Source organism: Daktulosphaira vitifoliae, unplaced genomic scaffold (assembly GCF_025091365.1).
Source record: "Daktulosphaira vitifoliae isolate Bord-2020 unplaced genomic scaffold, ASM2509136v1 Scaffold_4, whole genome shotgun sequence".
Taxonomy (NCBI): domain Eukaryota; kingdom Metazoa; phylum Arthropoda; class Insecta; order Hemiptera; family Phylloxeridae; genus Daktulosphaira; species Daktulosphaira vitifoliae.
Window position 1 is genome coordinate 9,238,717 of NW_026099575.1, and position 26,519 is coordinate 9,265,235.

At 27.2% G+C, this 26,519-nt stretch overlaps 3 protein-coding genes across 3 annotated transcripts in view; all 3 read right to left on the minus strand.

Annotated features, from left to right (window-relative positions):
* Window positions 1–8,842: 8,842 nt before the first annotated feature.
* LOC126904916 (uncharacterized) lies at window positions 8,843–14,212 on the minus strand. Its single transcript, XM_050684320.1, has 5 exons — window positions 13,545–14,212; window positions 13,281–13,344; window positions 13,149–13,218; window positions 12,160–12,905; window positions 8,843–9,136 (listed from the first exon to the last, which is right to left on the minus strand). Exons 1-5 carry the CDS (start codon window positions 13,886–13,888, stop codon window positions 8,843–8,845), a joined length of 1,518 nt encoding a protein of 505 aa, XP_050540277.1. The 5' UTR covers window positions 13,889–14,212.
* A 6,305-nt stretch (window positions 14,213–20,517) lies between these two features.
* Window positions 20,518–22,055, minus strand: LOC126904917 (trimethylguanosine synthase-like). Its single transcript, XM_050684322.1, has 3 exons — window positions 21,296–22,055; window positions 20,776–21,212; window positions 20,518–20,709 (listed from the first exon to the last, which is right to left on the minus strand). The coding sequence occupies exons 1-3, from the start codon at window positions 22,053–22,055 to the stop codon at window positions 20,518–20,520; spliced, it is 1,389 nt and encodes a 462-aa protein (XP_050540279.1).
* A 3,921-nt stretch (window positions 22,056–25,976) lies between these two features.
* The window catches only part of LOC126904918 (uncharacterized), a 995-nt gene continuing 452 nt past the window's right edge, over window positions 25,977–26,519 (minus strand). The window contains exon 2 of the mRNA XM_050684323.1: window positions 25,977–26,479. Coding sequence (XP_050540280.1) covers window positions 25,977–26,479 — 503 coding nt within the window. The remainder of the gene's footprint in view (window positions 26,480–26,519) is intronic.

Genomic DNA, 26,519 nt, shown 5'->3' on the forward strand with positions numbered 1-26,519 from the left:
TTAGAGGGTTGATTATTGTAAATTGAATAAAATAATACAATAATGAAAAATTTGTTAGAAGAAATATGTATCTTAAATAATAATGTACAATGAAATGGTACATGAAATGAAATGAGACATTTGTGCCTGTCGTTTTGTGCATAAATGTTTTATTCGAGGGCGAATGGTAGACAGACTGACTCTTAGCTCTTCTTCAACAGATTAAAGTCGTTCTCTTTTTTTACTTTTTATTGTTGTGACTGCTGAGAATCCTTGTTCGCATAAGTACGATGTGGAGAATGGTAGTAAAATTTTTATTGCTTTTATTGATATTTCAGGAAATTCTGCTTGAGCATAAATCCAAAATTTGTTGAGGGCCATTTCTTTAAATTTCAACATTAATGTTCTACCATTTTTCAGTGAAACAAGATTGTCTTCTTCAGCGAATGTCAGACCAATGACCTCGTCAATTGCCACACTAAATGGGTTTCGCACCTAGTCATAGGTTTCAATATTTATGCTAGGAAAGTATTTTTTCATTTGGTCTTTTAGTAATATGATAGATTTGCTTATTAACGATATGAGAGTGGCGTCTACATCTCGCTCTGCAGTTCGTGGGAACATAGTCAATTTTTTTTTTATCAACTTGAGTTTTCCACATAGTTAATTTTTCATGAAAAGCCATCATTTTGTCAGATGATGTTAGGATATTTTCGTTACGACTTTGCATAATTGTATTTAATTTATTCAAAAGTTCAAAAATATCAGTTAAAAAAGAAACTTTTGTCCACCACTTTTCATCTCCAAGAAAATCGTATTTCGATTCTTCTATTGTTAAAAATACAATTATTTCTTCTCTCAAATCATAAAAACGTGATAATACCCGGCCTCTTGATAACCATCTTATTGCACTGTGAAAAAGTAACTTTGATTTATCTGAATCCATACCTTCACAAATTTTTTCAAATAATCTCGACTTAAGTGAAAAAAATGGAGAGTCACGAGATTGTTGCAATACTTGTTCTTCAATATCTTCAGACATGTGCTCTATACGCCTACTGATGGTGTTGTCAGATATAGGAATTTTCAATATTTCTTTTTCAGCTTCTTCACCAAAAAGTGCTTTTAAAATTTCACAGCAAGCTGGTAAAATAAGTTTTTGTGCTATAGTGTGAGGTTTCATTTGTTTAGCTACACGCTCTGCTACTAGATAACTAGCTTCTTGAGTTGTATCAGAAATGGTCACCATTTTTGTCATTTTTTTAGATTGTCGTGTTTCTGATTCTAGTAAACGTTGAAAATATGAAGCATCTTTATCAGCCAAATGAGAATGCTTGGTGGAAAAATGTCTTTTAAGTTTACTTGGATACATTGATTCGTTGGATAATTTTTCGCCACATACAAGACACCATGGACGAGGATCATCTACATTTCCAGACCAAGAAAATCCTATGTTTAAATAATCTTCATGATATTGACGTCTGATATTTAATTTAGCTTTTTTCTTTGGTGTTTCACTCACTGAAGTGCCGTTAGTTGAACGAATTATAAATGTATCCATTACAAAAAATACTATTTAAGTGTTATTTAAGTAAAATTATCAGTGCTTTCGAGACGGCTGCGATGGTCAAACTAACATTAAATACTATTATAGTATTATGCGTATCTACGGTTAATGATAAGCGATTAGCCTATGTTTATGTTTGTTAGTTATCTCTTTTCACCGAATATCGATAATAATACAGGTATCCATAAAATTATAAAACTATAATTAGATTTATCGCGGCACACCGGTTGAAAACCACTGCCCTAGAACATCAAGCGGTTAAGACTATTCGTAAAACAATAGTTTATGTCGAGTCACTAGGGATTGATTCTCATATTCTGTCTCGTTCTTTTTGACAAGCAGTTTTAGACTCCGTAAGGTCCGTGCATTAACGAGTATAATCTCCGATGATGTAGCCAGATTGTCGCTAACTCTGTCGACTCTCATATTAAATACACAATTTTATAAAATATTGATAGTTAATTGAAATCATTACCCTAGCACATCAAGTGGTTGAAATTATTGGTAAAACAATAATTTGCGGCATGTCACTAGAGATTAGTTCTATAAATTTTTATTTTGAAGTATAAAAGAATATATATATATATATATATNATTTAAATTGATCAGAACTTATAGATTTATTGAATTTGTTAATAAAATTTGAGAAATGTGAGAAAAATGTATTAAAGGTAGATTTGGCAGCACAACACTTACGACAGTATGAGGTCGATAATATATCAGACTTGTAAGTGCAACATCCAGTAATTAAACATCGTAATTAAATAAGTCTTTCGCTTCAATTTGAGACTAAGAAAGTATCTGTTTTGTGATCAAGTATGTTTTTTTAATTCTTGTCCATAAAAGTTTTCTGTTCTCGATTTACCGATTTTAATGATTAATTCGACAAAAGAATCCGAGTTCAATTTAATTGTATCTATCGTTACCGCAAATTCCAAAATTCCCTCACAATTTTAGAAATTTCGAACACTACCTTAAAATTGATATTTATTTATTTCAATTATGTTTTCGTATTTTAATACTTCTATAACTTTGTTTTAAAACTTTATGCAATTTCAGTAGATTATTCTAAAGACAAAACATTTTTTTCAAGCATGATTTTTATGAAAATTAAACTAATTAAACCATTAAGGTTTTGGTATAGACTACCCACGTATGTAAAAAATGTTTTTCAACTCCATATTTGAAAATGTTCCAGACGTCTGCTTTATTTAGACCTATATTAAATTAAAATTCTTTAATTGTACTAAAAGTGTACTATAATATTAAAAGAAAAAAAATCTTATGATTTCACGAAAACTTATAAATTTAAAAGCTATTGTGATATTTATAAAATTCACATCGAAGTGTTTTTTATGATAGTGATGATCATCAATGTAATATTATAAAGTGATATTTAGTTCAAAAATAAATTATTATACTTGTTTTAAGAACTCCGCAATCTTACTGTGCTGGTTTTTAAAAATTGTATTGATTTATTTCTACTTTATTACTATGAGTTTTAGTATTAATGCTTGATAAATTTACTTATGAGTGTATTTTTTACAATTTTCTGTCAGTTAAAAAGTCACTTTCTCCAATAGTTTTACAAAAATAACATATTATNATATTTTTTTCAATTTTCTGTCAGTTAAAAAGTCACTTTCGCCCATAGTTTTACAAAAAAAACATATTATTTTAGTCGATTTTCTTTTTGTCATTTTTATTTAATCACACAGATAAACCTCTGTTTTAACTCGTCGTCGTAAAATAAAACTGTGAGGAGCACTTGTTGATATGAAATAGCTGTACTTAAAAACTGAATAAAGCGTTCTGCAGTTCAAAACAAAATTTATTTGACATATAATACCATAGTTAAATAAAACATAACCAATTCAATAAAAATGATTATCATTAAATAATAATATATTCTTCATGAATGCTATTACCTTGCAACGGTCTTTTCTGCTTGTGTCCTAACAGTTGGCTATGCTGTATTATTTGTATTCTATTATATATGTATCCGTATATTGTCGAGATAATAAAAGCGCATATTTATGACTAAGATCTAATATAAACATAAGTCTAATTAATCGAAAAACTCGACATCCAACAAACGATTGTCATCACTTATCTGAGAAGTTAATACAAAATCAATCTAAACAACTGCGAAAGGTAAGTGCGAGTATTCATTTGCATAGTTTACTCCTTAATACTTTACATATTAAAAAATAATAGAAAATTGGGATAACTTTATTGAGCGTTTAAATTATTTAAGCTAGACTTTACATTTCAAACACCGATTCTCCCTTGTATAATAATAATCCTCCCCACACCTCAAACCTTTTTATTATTGTTTTTTACATTTATAAATTATAGAAATTAAATGTTTTGAAATGTATTACAATATTAATGAAATTATTTTGTCTATCGATTGTTCTTCTATATGGGTCAATCCACGCCAAGTCATCCAGAAGTGATTGCACGACCACATCATATTTTTCTTAAATTTTCAGGGTTTATTATTTATGCTATAATTAGATTAAAACAATTTTTTTTTTTTTTTTTAAGATCTTCCGATTTTTATGGCTATTTCAATGTAAAAATGTTAAAAATAGCCGGAACGTTAAAAAACACACAGATTATTCAATATTAACTCAATCGACTTAAAATTTTAGGATTGACCTTATTATAACTTAAAGTTAACATTAAAAAAAAAAAAAAATTTATGTGAAATTTCAAACTTAATGACTTTCTAAAAATGGTGCTTTTTTTGAGAAAATTGACGTTTTTGAGCTCACCTAAAACCATTAAGTAGTTATTATTTTATAGTGATTTTCAAATGTGGTATTGTATAGTGTATACTCTATGTTTCAACTAAATTTCAAATATTTAAAACAATTTTCTTGGGATTTAAAGGCCTACAAAGTCAGAAATTTTATAAAAAGACACGTATTCTAGGTGCATTATGCCTGTTGGGGGACCTAATTTCGAACACTTTTTTTAATTTTTTAGTTATATATCTGCTTAATACACCGTAAAAATTTGAAGTTTGAGAAAAAAGTTTAACATGTAAAATTTAGCGTTAGAAAATCAGTAAAAATCCGTTCAAAATCATGTAATTTAATGATACTTTTTTGTTGTTTTCAAACCATATTTTTATAATTTTTTTTTATATATTACTGTATATGTAGTATATTACAATACAATGTAATTATTATATATATTATTATAGCTATAAAAATCGGAAGGTCATAAAAAAAAAAAAAAAATTGTTTTAATCTAATTATAGCATAAATAATAAACCCTGAAAATTTAAGAAAAATATGAGGTGGTCGTGCAACTACTTTTGGATGATTTGGAATGGATTGACCTATATCCCAACCGTAAAATTAAAAAATACTGAAATGAATTATAACATTATTTTATTCCCGTCATCTTGTTGCACATAAACCGAAAAATACTGTTAAATAGATTTATTAGTAGATAATAGTATATGACGATGAACATTTTTCATTTTCTAAAATATTAACTATGTTTTCATACTTCTGTATTGTGAGCATTAATTCTGTGGCTTATATCCAAAAGCTACCATTTCGCAAAAATGGGATTTAGAATTTTTTCATTATTCGTATAAAGAAAAAAGGTTTCTTTTGTTTGACAATAAATGATAGTGAATTTAAAAAAATAGGTTTCTTTTTGATTGATCTTATAAAATTCAAAATAAATTTAAGTTATTTAATAACAACAAACGTTATTAGATTCATTATTTTTATTATTTACTTAAGCATAGTAATTTAATTACAATAATATTTTACAGGCTTTAAAAAATTGGTATGAATAATTTTCTTCAAAAACTGAATAATTTTTTTTATTTTTGTTGGGTATAGTAGAGATTCGCCTAGTTGTTCCGATTTGTGCATTCTTATTCTGATTTCATTGAATTTACACTGCCTTGTTCCTTTTTTTTTGTATGTCATATATACAATTATAGCGTACTAACTGTACTAAATTTTCTCAATAATACGGTAAAATATAACAAAACCTATCAGTTGAAACTATATTAATGCCATAATTTTGAAATATTTCACTAAATTTTCAAAATAAAACAAAATGTTATAAAAAATGTTAGTTGTTATAAAATAGTCATTGTTGATATTTTTAGCGCTTAAGTATTTATCCATGTTTGCAGTTAAGTTCTGACGTTTTGGACTAATTGAAGAGTCCATCTGTAGAGTGATGTTTNTGACTAATTGAAGTGTCCATCTGTAGAGTGATGTTTGCTAGTCGGTGGCTGCAACTAAACATGGATAAATCCTTAAGCACTTCAAGCTACAAGACAATCCATGAAAGCTTTAACACATTCATAATATTTTTAGTTTTCACTTTATATTGAAATAACTTGTTTTTAGAACTGGACGGATTATCGAAAATTTGTTATTTTAAACATACTCTTTTTCTTTTTCCTTGCCTTAATCCCAACTACTTGGGGTCGGCCAACTTCATGCATACTAAAAAAATGGCGACTAAAAATCATATAACTACATATAACCAATAATAAAATTATCTATATTATTTTAACTTTCCGATTAATTAAGTGGGTCATGATAAATTAATCAACTTTTATTTGTATATCAGTGTTGTCAAAAAACTGATGAAATTTTTGATATTTTAAACATTTTGTGTTTAAAATGTAATGACCTTGATGTATACTGAGTGTATTAGATGTAACTGACAACATTTGTAAGTGACTGGCTAACCCATTTCTCCAGGTGTCCATTTTCCTCCGTATTTCCCTAGTTGAACATAATTTTTTTATAATTTAAACACGAATATTCCAACATGTGTATATTGGTAGTATTGTAGGATTATGTACATTAATGCATAATCCAACAGGTAATGATGAACACCACACAATATGTTACGATTCTAAGTTCCACTTTCAAATAAAAATATATCTATATTTATATGTATATATACATATGTATATACAGTTTGTTCAGTAAGTCAGGAAACGGGTTTCTTTTGTTCTCATTGTTACAAACAATGAGAACAATAGAAACCCGTTTCCTGACTTACTGAACACCCTGTATATTTCCTATATTCTTAATGGTTATGAGTACCGTGCCGCACAAAAAAAAAAACCGTAATTAAAAGTAACAGCTCTATAAAATATTGTTCCGCACAAAACCGTAATTAAAAGTCACAGCTATATATAATGATTCAACAAAATCAGCGTTAAACTCTATAATAATACAACTCGTGCACAGCGAAAAACCAGTTCAGGTCAGCGTCGAAAAACGAACAAAACGCAATATCCGTAATCCATATTCGACGGCGGCCTTATCTCAGTGTCAAGGGCGGGGAGACAACCGATTGTCATATTAATAGCTGGACGGCTGGTATCGAGAGAGACACGGGCGAGCGCCAGCCTAGAGCAAAAGGCGGTGCCGTGTCAACATGCTACTCGTGTTGTAAAAAAGACGTTAACGATAGTTTTATGTGAGGGAGAGAAAGATCTTAACAGTCCCAAAACTGCATCATCTCCTAATATATCTGATAAAAGTTATCAGTTAGATTTCAGTCACGCTGCATAGAATTTAATAAAACTCGTAACATATTACATATTGATTCATGTAAAAATAACAATAAATACTATTTGAATTTATATTATATCATTATTTTGTAATACCGACAAATTCTTATTAATCTAAGTATCTTTAATCTATATAATATGATATATCTAATACTTAAAATTAATGAAATTTATCGAAAAGAACTTCCCCCCCCTTGATACCGTGACAAGAACACCTCCGACTGTACATTACAGAGAGCGCTTTCTGTTCCGTTTCCGACGTACGCCAATACTGCTCTGTTTTTGATTCGAGTTTTGTGTCTTTTATGCAATTTTTGTAAAGCAATACGTATTTGTGTATTGGTATAATTGTGTTAATATTTAAAAACGGCCAATTACTTAATTTGTATGTATGTATAAATATCATTTGTGCGGCCTATTCTTTGGATTACGCATCAATATTTAAGAAAATTATTCTATATAATTCTATGTTAGGGACTAGTAATTGGTTCAGTTAGTTGTGTTATTTAATTTGTTGAATTTATGTTAATCGTGTTACCATTTCAAAATTCCTATATGTACATTAGGTTACAATACGCACATTGGTTTCTTTTATAGTTGAATTATTCTTTAATTGTGTATTGTAATTGTTATTGAAAGGATAATTCATTAATTATTATTTATCCTAGTATTATATGATTGTAATTGATTCAAAGGTGAATAGCAGTTCTGTGCCATTAACCAATACGTTGCGTGGTATGCTAATGACAACTACAAGAGTAGAAACCGACCGTCATAATGTACCATCACTACCCTTGAGTAAATGAAAACTAACCTTCTGAATCCATGGTACTGTTTTTCAATATATTGAATCGGCCAACACTCTTATACGCCATAAAATGGCGGCTCTCAAAAATACGACTATTATTCATGAACTCCTGGTACCATTTAACCGTTTTATGTTTTAATAGTCGAATACACCGATTTCGCGTGTACGTGTCGATTAGGTTGTCTATATAAATTTCCTAATTTCATACGCTTAAAATTTTTAAAAAATATAATCCAATCATACAAGTAAACACTTAGATATTTTTCGCATTTATGTAGTGTATGAATGAGATATTTAAGTTATTCGTATAAGAATAACTAGGTACTTTATCTACCTTAAAATATATTCTTTAGAGATGTTATAAATTGTAATTGGCATATGGTCGGTCGGCTACGTGTGAAAAATCTTAAGGCGTCTGGGTTCCGACCTTTTTTCAGGGGTCGATTATAGGCAATTTTGCGGTTATAATCATGTTACGCAGTGTCGTGTGAGAAATAAATGATTATTAGTGTGAGTGTCCATTATTGGGAGTATTTTCGTCGTGTTATAGTTGAACCGGTTGTGTACCTACCTTACTTTTTGATGCAATACCGATTGTATTGAAAACGACACACGTTTATTTTATGTAGTATAAAAACTATAGTTTAGCACCAGCCTCACTGTAAATACTAATAGACGCGTCATGATTTCACAAATTTTAATTGATTATAAATATAATTAAACTATTTATTTTTGACGAGAAAGAAAAAACTAAATATTTACAGAAAACAGGTTAAATCATATGAGATCCACATCGATTATTTTGAAGTTATAAAACTATAAAAAAACTAATTTTAATTATAAAAATTCAATTTACAAAAAATACATTATTTATGCACTAAAATATTTTAGTTTTAATAGCCATAATGGGAAGTCATTTGTCATTCACTTCTCCATTTTCAATAGCAAGCTTAGTTTCTTCTTTTCCCGCTAACTCTATCGAATCCCATGCAGTTTTTTCAGTTTGCTTAGCAATATAATCATGATATTTTTGATACGTCTTAATACTCATACAAGGCATATTTAGTACAGCAGAAAACTGTTCTAAATTTGTAAACCCCTGACCAGTATTCAAAGTAGCAGTAACAACTGCAGTATTTATACTTAGAGAATCATTTAATTTGGAATAATTTCTTTTTTTTGCAAAAATTACATTCAAAGTGAAATCCTGAAAAAAAACCATTATAATTTCAGTTTTAAATACAAGATTTGAAACATTACAGGCAAATAACATGTGTTTGATTGATTTCAAACTATTAAAAAATATTCAATATTTATTATTCTACGACTGTTTAAATTATACCTAAATTAGTTAAATATGTGTACTAATTTCATTGTAAAATAATACTATTAAAAATAAACTCTTTTTGAATTATTGGTTGTTTAAATCCTGAAGAAATTTTTTTACAAGAGTTTGTGCACTGGGTGACAATGGTAAAAAATCATAAAAACTATCATCTCCCATTTTTCTAAAGAAAAAAATAGGTTTGTTTCTAATAAATTATATTTTAATCTTGTAGTGACTCAAAAAAATAAAAATAATAGTACTCTTTATTGTATTAATGATATAAAAGGGGGTTATTAATTTAGGGAGCTACTTTGACAGTTGCTTAAAAGAAATAAGTTAAATAGAATATGACGGGATTTGGATTCTTATTTGATCCACTAATTTATTGTATTAATAATATTATTACTCGGGGTATGAGTACGAGGGTCTGTAAGAAAGATAGAAGATGATAGAAAAATAAAGTGATCTTTATTTTATTAATATGGGATTTATTATAATTAATTGTCAATTCTTAAATATCAATAATGCCACGAGTTTTGACGGTTATCGATGATACGTGGGATTGAGTCACCTCGTGTATCTACCCAGAGTGGTATGGTGGCTATGCATATGAACCTCCAACCTAACTCCTGAAATAGACACGTATCAACGATATAACTCTGCCAAGTAATTCTGTACAAACATTATCGATTTATTAAATTTACTTGGTATATTTATTATTATTGATAATCACTTGATTTTCCTGTATGCCTACTTAATCTATGTACTCATAAAATTTAATTCTAAACCTTATTTATTTTTGGTGAATTTATTAAATTCCTATCTTGATATTTTCTGCGATACTCTTAAATAAATAGATGTTGTATTTTTCGTACAAATATAATTATGTTGACGGCGGATCACTTCTTGCATATATTTCATAGTGTGGAATGATCGAGCGTAGTGAGTGCCTCTGTAAATATCTAATTGCATCTGTCTCAGAATGCCATTTATTTTTGGCTTTTTATATTAAATTTGACCGTAGTTCAAAGGCAAGAAGTGATCCCCGACGCCACTATTATTTCTTTATTAATCGTAATTTATTACATGTTATTTATTACATTTTCATCAATAATGATCTACATATTATAAAATACTATTATATCTTATATAATAAATTAGACATAGTTTATTACCCTTCATCTTATGTGCTACCATTACATGTTGTTTATTATTTGTTTTATGTAATTAATATATGCTTTTTTTCTACGAAATTTCATTAGTATATTTAAACATTTAAAAGGTACATATATATATATACAGGGTGATTTTTCTATCATAACCCACTCAATTACTTACAGAATAATAATAATTTAAACATTTTTTTTTTTCATTATTTTTAGTTACACATTATTCTTGAATTTTTAACTATGTAATACTTTTTAAGTTCATCCCTTATGCCTTGGAAGGGGGTCAACTTTGTTTTTTTAAATGGTAACACATATTTTTAATTTAATAAAATGTTTGAGTTTTTAATTTAATAGTAAATGGCATTTGAATTTTTAATATAACTTAATTCGTTTATTAGATATAATCATTTAAAGTTTCAAATTTTTGAATTAATATANAGATATATTTTTTGATCTTTTGGCGTATCGTTGAACAATAACAGTCCAGTAGGTACAGATATGGATAGACACAAGCAAAACACACATCATAGTAAAACTAATACCCTCTCAGTTTTCTATCGAAACTAAGAAAGTGTAATAATATTGTACGGGCCGGGGGTATTAAATAGTAAAATACTTTACCCGGTCACTACGCCCTTTTTACCAAACGGTCTAGATCCTTGGTATACCACTCCAAGGCTGACCAACCTGTTAGTGTGTAGTGTGGTAATAGAATCACTGGTGATGGGAGGGGTCGCCTGCGCAAAACCAGTGATCTATGTAGTGCTCAATTGTGTACTGTGTGTAGGGATAGAATATCGAAAGAAAAGTATCAATACTTTTACTTGGTATCGAATCGAATTAAAATACCGATACGAGTAAAATATCGAAACAAATGGACCGATATTAGTAAGTATCGAAAGAAAAGTATCGGTAGCTGGATACAAGTATACTGTATACAAAATTGCAATCTGCGGGCTTTTTGTCCTGTTTTTTAATTACTCTAATAAGTTACAAAGATGTATATTATATTATATACATACATTATAGGTATATTATTACATAACACGATAAACCCCAAATTATCAAATTTAATACATTCTTCAGAAAAAGATTATAAATCAAAATGCAACCAGAAAAATTATTATTAATGTAAATGAAAACATATGTTCATTTATTATAATAAATAAAAATTATTATTAATTTTCCATGTATTAGTTTTATGCCTGCTTTATAGGAACAGAAATAATGTCAAACACATATTAAATGCTTTTAGGTATATTAAATTAAGTTTTTTATTATGATTAAAAATAAACGAAATAATAATACTATAATTAATATTATTAAAAAAAAAAAAATAATGCAAATTATTTTAGTCCTGTATTTAAATTGTCTAATTATGGTCACCCTAAATTATTATACAACATATTGTTATGAAGTAGGTATCAAAAATAAAATAGTAAAAATATTTACAATACAAAATACAAATTATGCATTATTCAAAATTTTATTTTTTACAACTTAAAACCATTGATCCTCGGGTAAATCTGCAAGAAGTAAAATTTTTTCTAAACGAGAACCTGTTAGACGGTTTCTCGTTTTGGTTATGACTTGTCCGGCTTTTGAAAACAGTCTTTCGAATGGAACAGATGTTGCAACCATCGTAAAAGATATTCTTGATTGCTTATATAACATGGGAAAGACTGTTTTCATATCTTCCTAGAGCTCTAAGGGGTTTGACTTTAGTGGACAGACAGGGTTGGATAGATATTGAGATAACTCATCATATGTAAATGAAGATTTTTTCTTTTTCTGGCCATGAGCTAACATTTTATGGTGAGCCCAAAAATCATAACTATCCACATGTTCTTTAGATATCATCTCTCCTTCAGATTCGCTAGATGATAAATCTGGCAATAATAATCTTCGAAGTTCTGCCATTGCACTTGAACTAGCAATTGGATCGGTAAAGTGAAGATTTTTGAATCTTGGATCCAAAATTGTAGCAATGGCGATTGGTTTTACTTGCTCAATCAGTCCAAATCTTCTAACTATTTCTGTATGTAACATATCTTTAATTTCGATCAACACATCAAATCTTGGTTGGGTTTGGGCCAGTTGTTTTAATAGGCAGTTAATCATGGGGATCACTTTTGAGATAGTAATGTAATTTTCTCCAGAGGATTCTTTTGTGACATACTCTAATGGTTGTAATAATTCAATTAATTGTCGGAGGATANTCATCGTTTCAGTCCATGAATCCAATGTAATACACACATGTGGTGCTGCCAACAAACAACCTTTTAATAATTCTTTTGTGGCCTCATATTTATTATCAAGAGCATTTCTTAATGTTGTAACCGAAGGGATTTTATATGATGGCCCCAATTCTTTGAATAATCTCTTAAATCCTTCTCCTTCTACAACAGCAAAAGGTCGGTAATCTTTACAAATAAAGTACAGTAAATACATGGTGATTTTCCTATGATTGAAACCACCCTCTGAAACACAAAATGAGTTTTGTTATTACTTAATTATTTTTTTATACAATTTTAAAATTTTTCATTTGTAAATTGTGTCGCCCAGTTATTAAAAAAACTATTAAATAGGTGACAAAATATGACCCCTGGGCGACACTTGTATCACTCAGTTAACTAGTTAAAAAAATGCACTCTTTATTAATAAATCTGAATATCCAATATAAAAATTAAAAATACTGTCATATTAAGTCATAATTAACACACCTGCATATGAGCTGATTCGGTTAAATGAATCAATAATTGGTCGTTTTAAATTTGGATCATCTACACATTCCTAAAATAAATTTTTTTGTTTATATTAATGCATTTTTATTATAAAACATTTACTCTTATTACCTCTGTCTCAGATTCGGGATCTTGTACAATGGTTGTTGAAAGAACAATATTACTAGTTTGTTTACTGAAATAATAAATAATATATTATATTTATACATCTTATATTTAAGTACAAGTATAGTATAACTTATAAGTATATATACTATAGACATATAGGTTGGTATTACAACCTATATAATATTGTATTACAGGCAGGTTACAAATTTACAATACTGTAATTTTAAAAAAACTTGGAAATAAGTATAAATTTATAAAATGACTTACCAATGAGACGAAACAGGATTAATTACAGGTGTCACATCTAATTTCAATTGTTTACAAGTTTTTCTTGTTGAACCAATCGTTCCGGGTTCCAATACATTTGGATGTTTTTTTAAATGTTTACTTAAGTTGGACGTATTGCCACAGTATTTTACTCTTTGGGTGCAAATTTTGCACTCCGCATTAACTTTGTCAACTTTTTTAAAATAAATCCAACATTTACTCTTGGGAGGCGGCATCGCAAAATCGAGTAGTCGCACTCGCACTAGTCGATCGAATGTGTTATTTGAAAAGCGGAATGCCGAATTATCGCCGTATCCAGTATTTGAGTATTTATCCGAATTCATTGTAAAAAGTATTATTAAATAGATGCTTTATCGCCTTATCGATAAACGGGCACTTTATTATTCCGATTAGGAAACAATTATAGTCGTATTCGTATTGTATGATTTGTTTGAGTAAATTTCCAACCGGTCCGGCGATCCCACCACGCGCAAACTATTTTACTTGGAAATAACTGTTTGATACTTTTAAACCGATATGGCAGTACGGCGGTAAATAAATGATTCGATACCATTCATTCGATACTAGTACTTTTTTACCGATATGAGTAAAGTATCGAAACTATGGTATCGATACAAAAAGAACTCGTATCGAAAGTAAAGTATCGATACTTTACTGGTATCGGTAGTATTGCAACGTCCCTAACTGTGTGTATATATGTTTTGTGTGTGCTCTTAAACTAAGTAAATAAATAATTCAAAGGGTTATAATAATCAATAACAAATATATAATAATAAACAATGATACACAATAAATGAAAATAGCTATAAAAAAGGTGGCCCTTCTGGCTCAACAACAGTAATAAGTAAAATAAAAAAAAGGTAGCCCTTCTGGCTCAACAGTAGTAAAATTCAACTCAGTAGTATATATTATAGCTATAGACCTTATAAAAAATAAACGATAATAACTATAACTCCTTCAATAAATAATCAAGATAAAACTAAAATGGTAATAAAAACTTTAATGTAGTAACAAGAAATGACTAGCTATCTACTTATAGTGATAGGATATTGAACAGACAAATAAAGGGAGAAAAACACAATAATTTAATAGACAAAATAATTTATCTACAATATAATTCACTAATCACCCTTATGGCTTTTAACAAACTATATTCTCAAGACCCTTATGGTCATGGAGCACTCAGCCTCATGCTAGCAATAGGATAAATATTTTACTAAATTCTGTTCAATAAAACACAATCAATACGAGCAAACTAGACACTCAATGAACAAAATTAAATATATATATATATATATATACAAACAACTACTTACAAAACTTTAGCTGGGCAGTTGCTTCTATAACGCAAAAATAAAACATAAATTATAATATGATACAATTAAACATGACCACAATACACAAATTTTCTCAATAATAAAACATAAATCTCTTAAACAGTTCAGTAAAAATTCACAAATATCACAGTTCAGATATGTATCACAGGTTTGACTAAAAATGACTAATTTATTAAAGGGCCCTTATGACCACTATAAACTAATATTGAATAATAAAAAATGTTACAAATCCAAAAATCTTTTATTGTGTATTCCACACTTATTCTACCGAACTTAAAAATCTAGCCTTAAAATCTACGGTGATATGTTGTGTGTGACAGGTGGCCGGCTGATTGATAACGTTGCTGGAACCGTTATCAATGGTGGTAGTGGTTATACCGTTGTCGCGCACTGTTAGGAGGGACTCAGTATCATTGGCGGCATAGTGAAACGTATTATAATGTTTTATGTGGCCTCAACAAATATTATTTTTATATATACGTACCTCACCAGATTTTTTTTTTGACGCCACTTATATAATGTTAATATATTAACTCTATTTTCTTTTTCTGATGGTGATATTTTTTAATGACTCCCAATTGTTTAGCGACACTTATATACGAATACAACGACAAAATTTGTTTCTTACTATGTAATGATAGCTTTGCAAATAAGATAAAAGCAAATAATCTAATATCATATACAGGTATAATATCAAGTATGTATTTGTAACTATTTTTAGGCAGTCGGTATTGCCCTAAGCAATCTATGGGAAATAAAATAGCTGCTGCGGATAACGCACATACGCGCACGAGCATGTCACATATAACAACTACTGTTTGAAAACCATTAGTTTGAGCGTACAAAACAACCCGTTTTTGTTCCATCAGTACGAAAAAACTCTGATGCAATAAGAATTCTGAAAACAAATTTGAATTCAGTATCATGTCTTTTAGGTATCGGTACTTTTTTAAAATTGTGATTCCTACAACGTAAAAATTTAAAAATTATTCGAAAATATAAACTGTAATAATGGGTTTAAAAACATCAAAATTTCAAAAATATGGCCTGACCGATACCTAAGTGACATGAGACTGAATTCAGATATGTGTTTCAGAATTCTTATCGCATCAGTAGTTTCGTCGTACTGATGGAACAAAAAAGGGTTGTTTTTGAATAAAAAGCGGTCGGTACCCAGACGCCTTAAGTCGTATTTTATCATTTTATAGTAAAAGATTTTAAATTTATATTTATAACTTTAGAAAAGAGGTTAGGTTTTTGAGCATTAACGTTATAAATTTAGCATGAAATTTTTTTTTTTTGATATTAATATTCGTAAAAAAGTAATTTAAACATATTTACAATAAAACATCTTGTCTCCAAAATTTAAAAAAAAAAAAAAAAAGATTAAAAATATGAATTACAAGATTATAAAACCATGTTTGAATTTCAAACTTAGGTAAGAGTACCTTAATGGTTTAATCACATAATTTTTACAAGAATAATTGGTTAATTGAAGGAATCCAGTTACCGAATCTGCCACCATGTTCGCCGCTCGATAGCGAAATTCCGGTCCGCGAACCTGAAGTGGGGGTTTAAACAACTCCACGGACTGTTCACGGACATAGAATTTAATGCAAAAATGTTAAAAGGTAAACAGTAAAATACATTATAGAATTTTAATGTTAGATGATAGTGTGCTAATGTTCGTAAAAAAATGTGTCCACTATGACTAATGATAATTTTTATTCCATTAATAGATTCAGAAAATACTAGTGAATTAAATTTAAAAATATCTCAAGTTATTGGTTTATAACATATATTTTATGATAAAATTTTAATGAAATAATAAAATAAAATTCTATGATTATTGAATATCTAAAAACTGTGTTTTTTTTGTTATTTAATAATTCCAAATATTTTTATTTTTTCAAACAGGATTTCTTCCATGATTGACGTTATATTAATGTGTCGTGAAATAAAAGTAAGGTTAAGTTAACTTTACAATTTTGTTCGAGTTGAGTAGCTCAACTGTAATTTACAACGTTATAATTTTTATATAATTACTGAGTAATAATTTATAATACTCAATTGAAATTTCTATAGTTAAGGCATTGATTATAAATGTTATAGAGATAATAATAAATAGTTAATTGAATAATTATTTAAAATATTGATAGTTTTAATTTGTAAGTCAATATTTATAAAAGTAGTGTAATAGTTTCTATACTTATAATTAGCTAACAATATGTAAAAATGTATTTGTTTCAACGTGATACTGAAATGATAAAATTTTTTTGTAATAAATTTTTATTATTAAAATATGTATTTGTAATTTTATATTATCACTAAAGTTTTCTAAAAGGTTTTTTTATGTATATTGTATTTTTGTATACTAATTTATTTGAAAAAGTCAACAGAAAAATGACAGCTTTTTTTTTATTAAGAAATAAATGGTTTTGTTTATACTATTAATAATAAACCAATTAAAAGTTATATTTTTTTATTTGTTACGAAATATAAATAATGCTAAAAATATAATACTTATAAAGCTAAAAACCTAAAATAATTTTGTAAAAAAACAAAATATGTTTTACTAATTTTTTACACTCTTAAATGTAATATTTTTTCCGTCTAGAAAATCATAAAAATACATATAGTATCAATACTCTCAACTGAATCGAATGAATGATCCAAAATAACTTTTTTAGCTTCGATGCGAAGCTGAGAAGGTATTGGTTTTACTAAGATGTGTTTTTTTTTTTGTGTCTGTTACCACTTTTTCTCAGCTCTCACCCAACCGATTTGTTTCAATGATACGTCAAAAGATCACAAATCATATCTAGTCGAAGACATTACCCTTAAAAATTGAAAAAATTTCCCTCGTTCCCCATAGATGGGGGAAACCTCCAAAAAAATTACAAATTTAAAAATGGCTAATTTTCGAAAATTTTTCAATTTTTTTTACTAAAAATTGCTGTAACTTTTTTAAAAATGAACATATCAATATAATTCATTTTTTTATAGATGCATGATGTCTTTACATATTATTTGGTATATTTTTTTTATAAATCTGACTTTTTACCTGCCTACAGGGGGGATTCAAAATGACAACTTTTTCACAAAAAATTGACTTTTTCAATTTAAATTTTGAAAGTGTTCCAGAAAGTCTGACACTTTTATATATATCTTAAATTAAAGCTAATGTAATCTACTTTATTATGTAAAAAATTTCGAACTTTATTTTGTCTTCACGGTGAAAATGGCTACCGAATGCTATTTTTGTGTGAAAATTTTCGATTTTGTATTTTACATTTTTAACTTTATTATGCTATAACTTATTGAAAAGTGTATTGATCAATATAATTTTTGTATGGGAAATACTATTTTTTAATAATCCCTTTTTCATTCGGCATACTTTATCTTAATCAGGATATTAATATGGAACTAGCAGTTTATGAAGCTTTTGGAATAATCCACCAATTTTTTAAAATTAAACACTATCTAAAGATTTGCATCGAAGCGTTTATTTTTGATAGTAATTTTAATCACTGTCAGATATCATTTTACTTGATCCAACTATGCCACGTTATCACTGTGCCGCGACCCCCTTGTGCTGGGTTTTTTATATATACACATTATGTATTTCTTTTTCATTTAATATAAAATTTTTGAATATCTCACCCTTTTCCTGCTCAAAAGGTGATTTAAAACGGACAACTTTTGTACTAAAAATTAATTTTTTCATCTTAATTTTAAGTTAATTTTTGAAAATGTTCCGGAAATACTGTGTCTTTTAAACATATATCAAATTAAAGCTTATTTTATGTACTATAAAATGAAAAAAATAATTTGTCCCGACACTTTATCTTCTGCATGCAAACGGCTGCCGTAGTTTATAAAACGCTATATTTGTGTTAAAATTTTCGATTTTAAATTTTCAACTTATAAATGCTATAACTTTTCGAAAAATGTATGTGTCAGAACAAATTTTTTTTTCGAAATACATTATAAGTACATCATTCTTTTGACATACGTTTTATTAAAATTAGACAATATACCTTTATATAGGTAGCGTTCAAAACTTGAAACATTGTATAAAAAATAGAACATTTTCAACTTAATTTTTGAAAATGTTTCGGAAATACTGCGTCCTTTAAACATATATCAAATCAAAGGTTCTTAAGCAAGTCAGTTTGACTTGCTTATTCTAAAAAAAATAACTTACAAAAAATAATAAGAAATATAGAAAGGGGATAACTGCTACGTCTTTCTCCCTTGAATTTGTTCTTGCAAACTAACGGTCGTTGAAACTACAGGCATCCCTCATTCTCTCTCAACCCGACAGGTAGAACCGATCCTCATTGAGTTCAAGCTAGGCAGTTGGTCAACCGGTCCGAAATACCGGCCTCTATGTTCGCCGACACAATTAAGAGTTCGTATAACCTTACTTTGTTATTTATTTAGTTTTTTACTCAAATTGAGTATTCTACTACTATTCTATAATATTCAAAATATGTTGGTAACATGTTATTTAATAAATCATATCTAAAAAAAAAATGATTTTGGATTTCACGTGAATTTAACAATGGATTTTTACAATTATAATCAATATTTATAACACGTTCAATTGAGTAAATTTTTCAACATTTCTTACTTTGTTCATTTGTTATTTTGAAGCGAAACTAAGAAGGTATTGGTTTTGTGATGCTGTAATTAACTAAAGAATTTTTATGGGTTTCAGAATTTTCAATCTAATATATTAGAAAAGAGACGATTCTAAGTGTGGTTTAAATAATTAATATTAAAAAAATTTTTATTGACTACTAGCGGCTAAATTGTTTACTAAATTAAAAGTTAAATATATTAATCAAATCCAACAACATCACAAAAAAACTTAAAAAACAACGGATGTATATTTTAAAAACATTAAGATTGGCATTAAGTTTGACATGAAAAGTATCAAAACGATAAGATAATTGTTATTTCTAGAAAATAATTTTATTTAATTTGTATCAATTATCATTAATTTATTCAACAACCACTATAAAATATTCTAATAATTTTTAAACAACATAAATCAACTTTTTAAACATTGATTTAATAATAAATCAATGAAATATTTTCAAATTAATTTGTTGAAAAATAACTAAAATAATTTGATTTTTTATAATAATTATTTATTATAGAATACAATATAACAAATATTTTGAGTTAAACAATTTTAAGAAATAAAGTATATTTACTAATTTATAATCAACAAAATAAATTCAAGAAAAATTTAATGTAGAATTTACAGTAAAAATATTAAACATAAAACTAAAATCATTAAAAAATTGAATTCAAGTTATATAAATCAAGCGCATAAAAAAATTATACGTTTTATAATAAAATGTATATAATGAAAATACAATTATTTAAATTTACTTTCCAGTAAAATATATCATCCGGCAGAATGCTGCGGCAAAAATTTAAGAATTATAAGGTATTTTTATTTATTCGAAAATCGGTAGTATCTTTAACGTGAACATTAGAATATACCGAAATTCGTCTTTTATCAGTATAGTGCCAATAATTAGAAAAAATCAAAATTCAAAGCAGTACTTAATCGAAAAATAGTGAATTAATATTTAACATTAATAGTAATCAGCTGATTCTGGATACTTCAAGAATTTTTTATTAGTGTAAAGTTTATTGTCGTTGGATAAGTATTTAGTGTTCATATTGTAAAAGCGGCCGAAAAACGCAGTGATGGAATCGTGTCTATTGTCAATATAATTATGCTGAATTTCCATGTCTAGATCGAATAGTTTGCCAAATTGTATCAACTAGAAAATTAATTGATCGACATTAACTACAATTATGATTTACTTATAGAAATTTAAATCATTTACCTCGTTTCGACCTGTAGTTTTAGGTATGTGAAGTGCTACATTGGGAGCAATACTTCTCAACAGGTCGAAGAGTTTTTTACCGCCTCCTTCGTAGTTGCTACACATATGCTTTTCGAGACTGTACACTTCGTGTTTCTTATACGAAGGGCCGCCCCATGGAGGAGATGTCACTATGACCTGTGGCTTATATTTTTTTAAGGATTCTGCGATTTCAAAGAAATCTCCCAGTATAAATGTTATCTTCTCTCTGACTCCATAAATCTCAGCGTTCCTTTTCGCAAATTCCAATTTATTAGCATCGTTATCCACAGCGATTACTTGTTTGTATCTTTTGGCCAATTGGATGACGTTACCACCAGCACCACAAAACGGATCCATAGCGACGTGTAGGCCTGGACATCTTAACGCTATGTGTGTACTTAAGATTTCGGGACAAACTGAATAAAATGATTTAAAAAAAAAAAAAAAAACGTCAAATATAGTAAAACACTTAAGTTTGTTGAAATAATAATTGTATTACCATTGTCCATCATGATTCCTTCGTCGAATTTTGAAAACAATAAGTACCTCTTATCCCATAAATGTTTTTTAATATCATTAGGCCTAGTTCTAGTTGCCGAATTTTCGTTGATATTATTTTCACGTCGTAAATTTCCATTCACTTTAGTCTTTTCCAGGTCTTCTGGAGTAAAAACTTCAGTTTTTTTACATAGCAACGCACTGTTAGTGTTAGATGTTATAATATTTTCTGTTAATTTTTTAGGCTGTATTCTATTAAGTTTGAGTGAATTTTCTATTAAGGTATTGTTTTCTTGATTTGTTGTAATAATATTTCCTGGCACTATATCAAGTAATTGTGTTGAATTATTGTTTTTTGACTGTATTATGTCCGAGTTAAAAGACTTATCAGCTAATACAGAAGTCTCTATAGGAATGTTAGTGGCCTCTTTTTCAATTTCAGTTTTCGTAACAATTTCTGGGTTTAGTTTTTTGACGGGTTCTATTTCATTATTCGTTAATAAAATGTTCGTATTAGTGTTTGAGGGCTCTTTTTCGGTTTCAATTATCGGAGTTCCCGTAAATTTATCTTCTATGAGCGGTTCTTCTAAAATTGAATTTTTTGTCAAAATAGGTGTTTCCAAATTTATAGGATGTGTAGTCAAAACTGGGCAGCGATTATTCATAATGGATTCTACTGGTTTAGTTGAAGTAATTTTCTTCTTAAAAAGTTTCATCTCCAAAAAAGTCTGCAGCGACACAACTGCCAATGCAATAAACATAATATCTCTAATTACTTGAAATGGAATTATAAAATATATCACCAACGTCGTTATAACGAAAAACAAATGCGAATCCATATTTTTTTATAAATATATAAACAAAAAACTTAAAAAATTTTAGATATACTTAGAGAAAAATGTAACAGTTAAAGTGTTTAAAGAATATACGTACTCATTTATCACAAAAAATAACTAAAGCAAAAATCACCAAACGGTGTCGATTTAAACAGCATTTTTTATCCTACTTATACAAAAAAAATTTGACTTTTTTCATATTATTTCAGCCAATTAATATAACAAAACATTTCTTCAATTGGCCAACAATTAAAACATTTAATTATCAAAATGTGTTATTTTGAATAACCATTCTGCAAATATTGGCCTCAATGAGTAGCATTAATTTTATAGTTACGGTTTACAACCAACACCTTCTTTTCTAATGAAATAATATAAAAACATTTCGACTCATAAATTTCTCTTTACATATTTAATGAAATATTTACAATTTTTTTAAAACTCCTGTGAAATTCAAATGGAAGTATTTATTATTATTTTTATCTTTATTCTACATTTTAAGTTTCTTTTTAAAAAACTATTTAGTTGTTTTCAATTAGCCATAAATTAATTTTGCAATAATTTTTACAAAATTATTTGAATTATTGAATTTTAAAACTTAAAATTACGATAAATTAGAACACTGGACATATAGAAATAAAATAAAACGTCAGATCATAAATGACCATGTCAGTTATTTTGCCTAAGTACGCCGTTTCTAATAAGTTTACTTTTTTTTAAGAACGTAAAATATAAAAATTACTTTAATTTAAATCAAATAAGCAAATTTAGTGTCTTAGATGATTGTGGCGCTTGTCACGATTTATTTTTTTGATTTTATTGTAACGTCTTATTGTTATGTAAAACTAAGTATTTTTAATTTAAATTCATAATATGAATAAACTGAAGACAAGATATTTATTGGTAATGTTTTGAATACCTCATTTACAACATAAAAAATAAATAAATTTGTATTTAAACATTATACTTTGAATAAATTTACGAAAAATAAGTTTTATTATATTCAAAATATATTGTATTTGAAACAATATCATTTTCTAAACAGTTTTTTGAAAAAAAATATCAAGTTGAAAAATAAATTATGATCACGTCTCAATTGCATTATTTTATATAATAATCGTTTTGTTTTGTACTAAATGAATCGAATCGATTAACCAAAATCAATATAACTATATAAAAAACAAAATAGTAAGACAAAAACATGTCTAAATTAATTTTTATTTTAGTTTATGCGTCTCGTCGAACAATTAATTTCCAAAAAATATACCATAAATGAAAATTTTTAATGAATCATAAGAAAAAAATTACCCATACAAATATTTAATTTTACTATTCATATAATTATTTGGATAAAATATCAGTCATATTTTTCTATATAACTAAAAATTGAAATTATAAGTGTTTACTAATTCTGTTCATTTTTTTTTTTTATTGCTATGTAATTACAGTGTTTATAAGGCGATTATTATAGTAAAAATAATTTATATAAATAACGGGAAATGAATTTATAAAAGCTATTAGATCTCGGAAAATCATGACTTTTGACATGTATTTCGTAAAATCAAAACTATATATAATTTAATTTCATTCATTTCAAAAATATCTATACACTATTTTACATATATTTTTGTTGATTAATTTAGACGTATCTAAAAAAATCCATCAGGACAGCTTTTATAATAAATTAATACTATATAAAATAATGACAGCATTTTATAAAAAAAAATAGTTATATTTAAATTCAAATTAATGATACTTAAACACANTAAAAAAAAATAGTTATATTTAAATTCAAATTAATGATACTTAAAAACATTTATAGTTAATTTTACCTCTAAATTGTTAAACGTAAATTGTCTTATTGTGTTCGTAAGAAAATTAAGATCAAACTAGTAAAAAATAATTAAAAATTGATACAAATTAAAATGTCTACATAAATATAATAAATAAATAATTAAAGGTATTATTAATGACAATAGCGTCATTTATTAAAAATTACAATTATGAATTCTAATTTATTTTTTATTTTTACAGGAGAAACCAACTTTTTAGTAGGATATCGCATTAGACATATTTCATTAGTAAACTGATTAACAAAATTCAACCAACGAAAGTGGGTTGAGTTTTCAGTTTTTATTGTAAACTCTTGAAACCCAGTAAAAAAATATAATCTAAAAATAAAAAGTAACAGAGTTCATAAACGTCATGTGTTAAAAAAAAAATTGTTTAAAACTTATAAATTGTTACCCGTAATCATTCGATAGAATGATTATTGAATGATGTAATTTACTAAATTATAGTGTGAATATTATATGACATGCAGATACTATAGAATATTTACAGTGTAAAAAATTACATAATTACATCAAGAATAACCAAAATTTTCATTTTTCAAAACATTAAAATTTACTATCAATATTAGCATATTAGTCATAATATCAACTGAAAATTCGATTTGATCAGAATTTTTTTAGAAGAATATTCATACATAATAAAATTCTTAATAGTTTATTACAAAAATTACATTTATTCATTAAAAATAGCTCAACAATAAAAAAAACTTCCATAATGTATTTAGTTAAAGTAAACTTAAATTTTTTTAAAAATTGCACCAGTACTGGCCATTATAGGCTCAGTACTGATATTTTGTACTGGCATAACTCACAAATGATAACGCTTTTTGTACTGACTGCCAGTACTGAGACAGTACTGTAGGTCAGTACGGGGTTCTATACTAGCTTAATAATGACGTTGTACTAGGTCAGTACAGGCCCAATAATAGGTTACTACTAGTTTGAACTATTGTCGAATACAGATTCTGTTAAAATTTATTATGATGCAATACGATACGTCAAAAGATCACAAATCTTATCTAGTTGAAGACATTACCCTCAAAAATTGAAAACATTTTCCTCGTTCCCGTAAATGGGAGAAATCTCCAAAAAAACTACAAATTTAAAAATCGCTATTTTTCGACATTTTGTCAAGAGAGATAGGTAACGCGGAATATTGAAGTTTGAACTTCCATAAGAAGTTAACTTACTAGTAAAATTTTAATTATTATTATATTGGTGTAAGTTACTAGAAACGGGTAATAATTGATATTGTTGTTTCTATTATGAAAGAGGATAAGTTTTTTGGGGGGGCATTGCATATCATATAATCATATAATCATATATATCTTGGATATATATATATGTGTGTGTGTGGCACATTCCATACCAGAAAAGGTTTTAAGGTCGACCTCTCCAATTTTTTTGAAAACTTCATGTTTTTAATACTGTCAAAAAACACCTTCATGAATTTTTTTGATCACTCGTATCTTAGATATTGATTATTTTCAAAATTCAAGGTTTTTTTTTCAAATAGCAATAATTTTCCAAAAAATACAGTTACCGGGGTTCTGTTTTTTTTTTCAAAATTTTTGTTTTTTAATGTTCTTTTAAGAAAAAAATGCTTCTTTGATCTTTATTAATTTATTTATAGTTTTTTTAAGTTTTAAGCAAAAAAACTACTTTTTTGAAATGTATGCCCCTTTTGATTTTTTTAAAAAAATTCTCAAGATAAATTTTACGTTACAGATAATAATTTATGTATTTGGTTATTAATTCAATGGATATATAGAAATAATATTAGTAAATAATAAATATTTCTTTACATTTTTTAGCTAAATCAACTTTCTGACACAAAAAACTTAATAATCAAGATACATAAGTAATGCCATTTATTACATTTTTTGTATTATGCAAGTTATACATAAATTATAAAGCAAAATCTAATTTTCTATTGGATTTTGAAAATATATCAATCACTTTAAAACCTCTACATTAATATCACGATGAATGTTCAAAGAGCAAGTCCAGTTAATCTTGTCTCTGACATAGTAGACCGGAGCCATGTTTTTAGTCTTCGTAGTGTGGAAAATGTCCTCTCAGCACTTGCATTACTTATTGGAAGAGTAATAAAAACAGTTAAAAGACGATTAATTAATGGAAATATTTCTTCGTCACAATTTGCCAGAATTTTCGTTACACATATGGAATTGATCAAATTATTTTCAATTTTTTCTCGATTCCATTTTTGTTTCCATAATTTAAATTCGAAACGTAATAAAGAAGAAACACCTTCTTTTTCATTTGAAAGAAGTATCTGAAATTCATCTGCTATTGTTTTAATAATATCGTCTGATTCATTTATTGAATATGAAGTTGAATTTTCCTTTAAAAAATTTTCAGGTAGTAAGTATGAAAGATTAAAGCAACTAAGTGTTTTATGTGATAAACGTGATTTTAAATCATTAATGACATTATCTATCAAAGGAATAAATAAAGTTAATTTATAATACTCTTCTGTATTATTGGTTGGATTATTTGCACGTTTCGTTTGTTT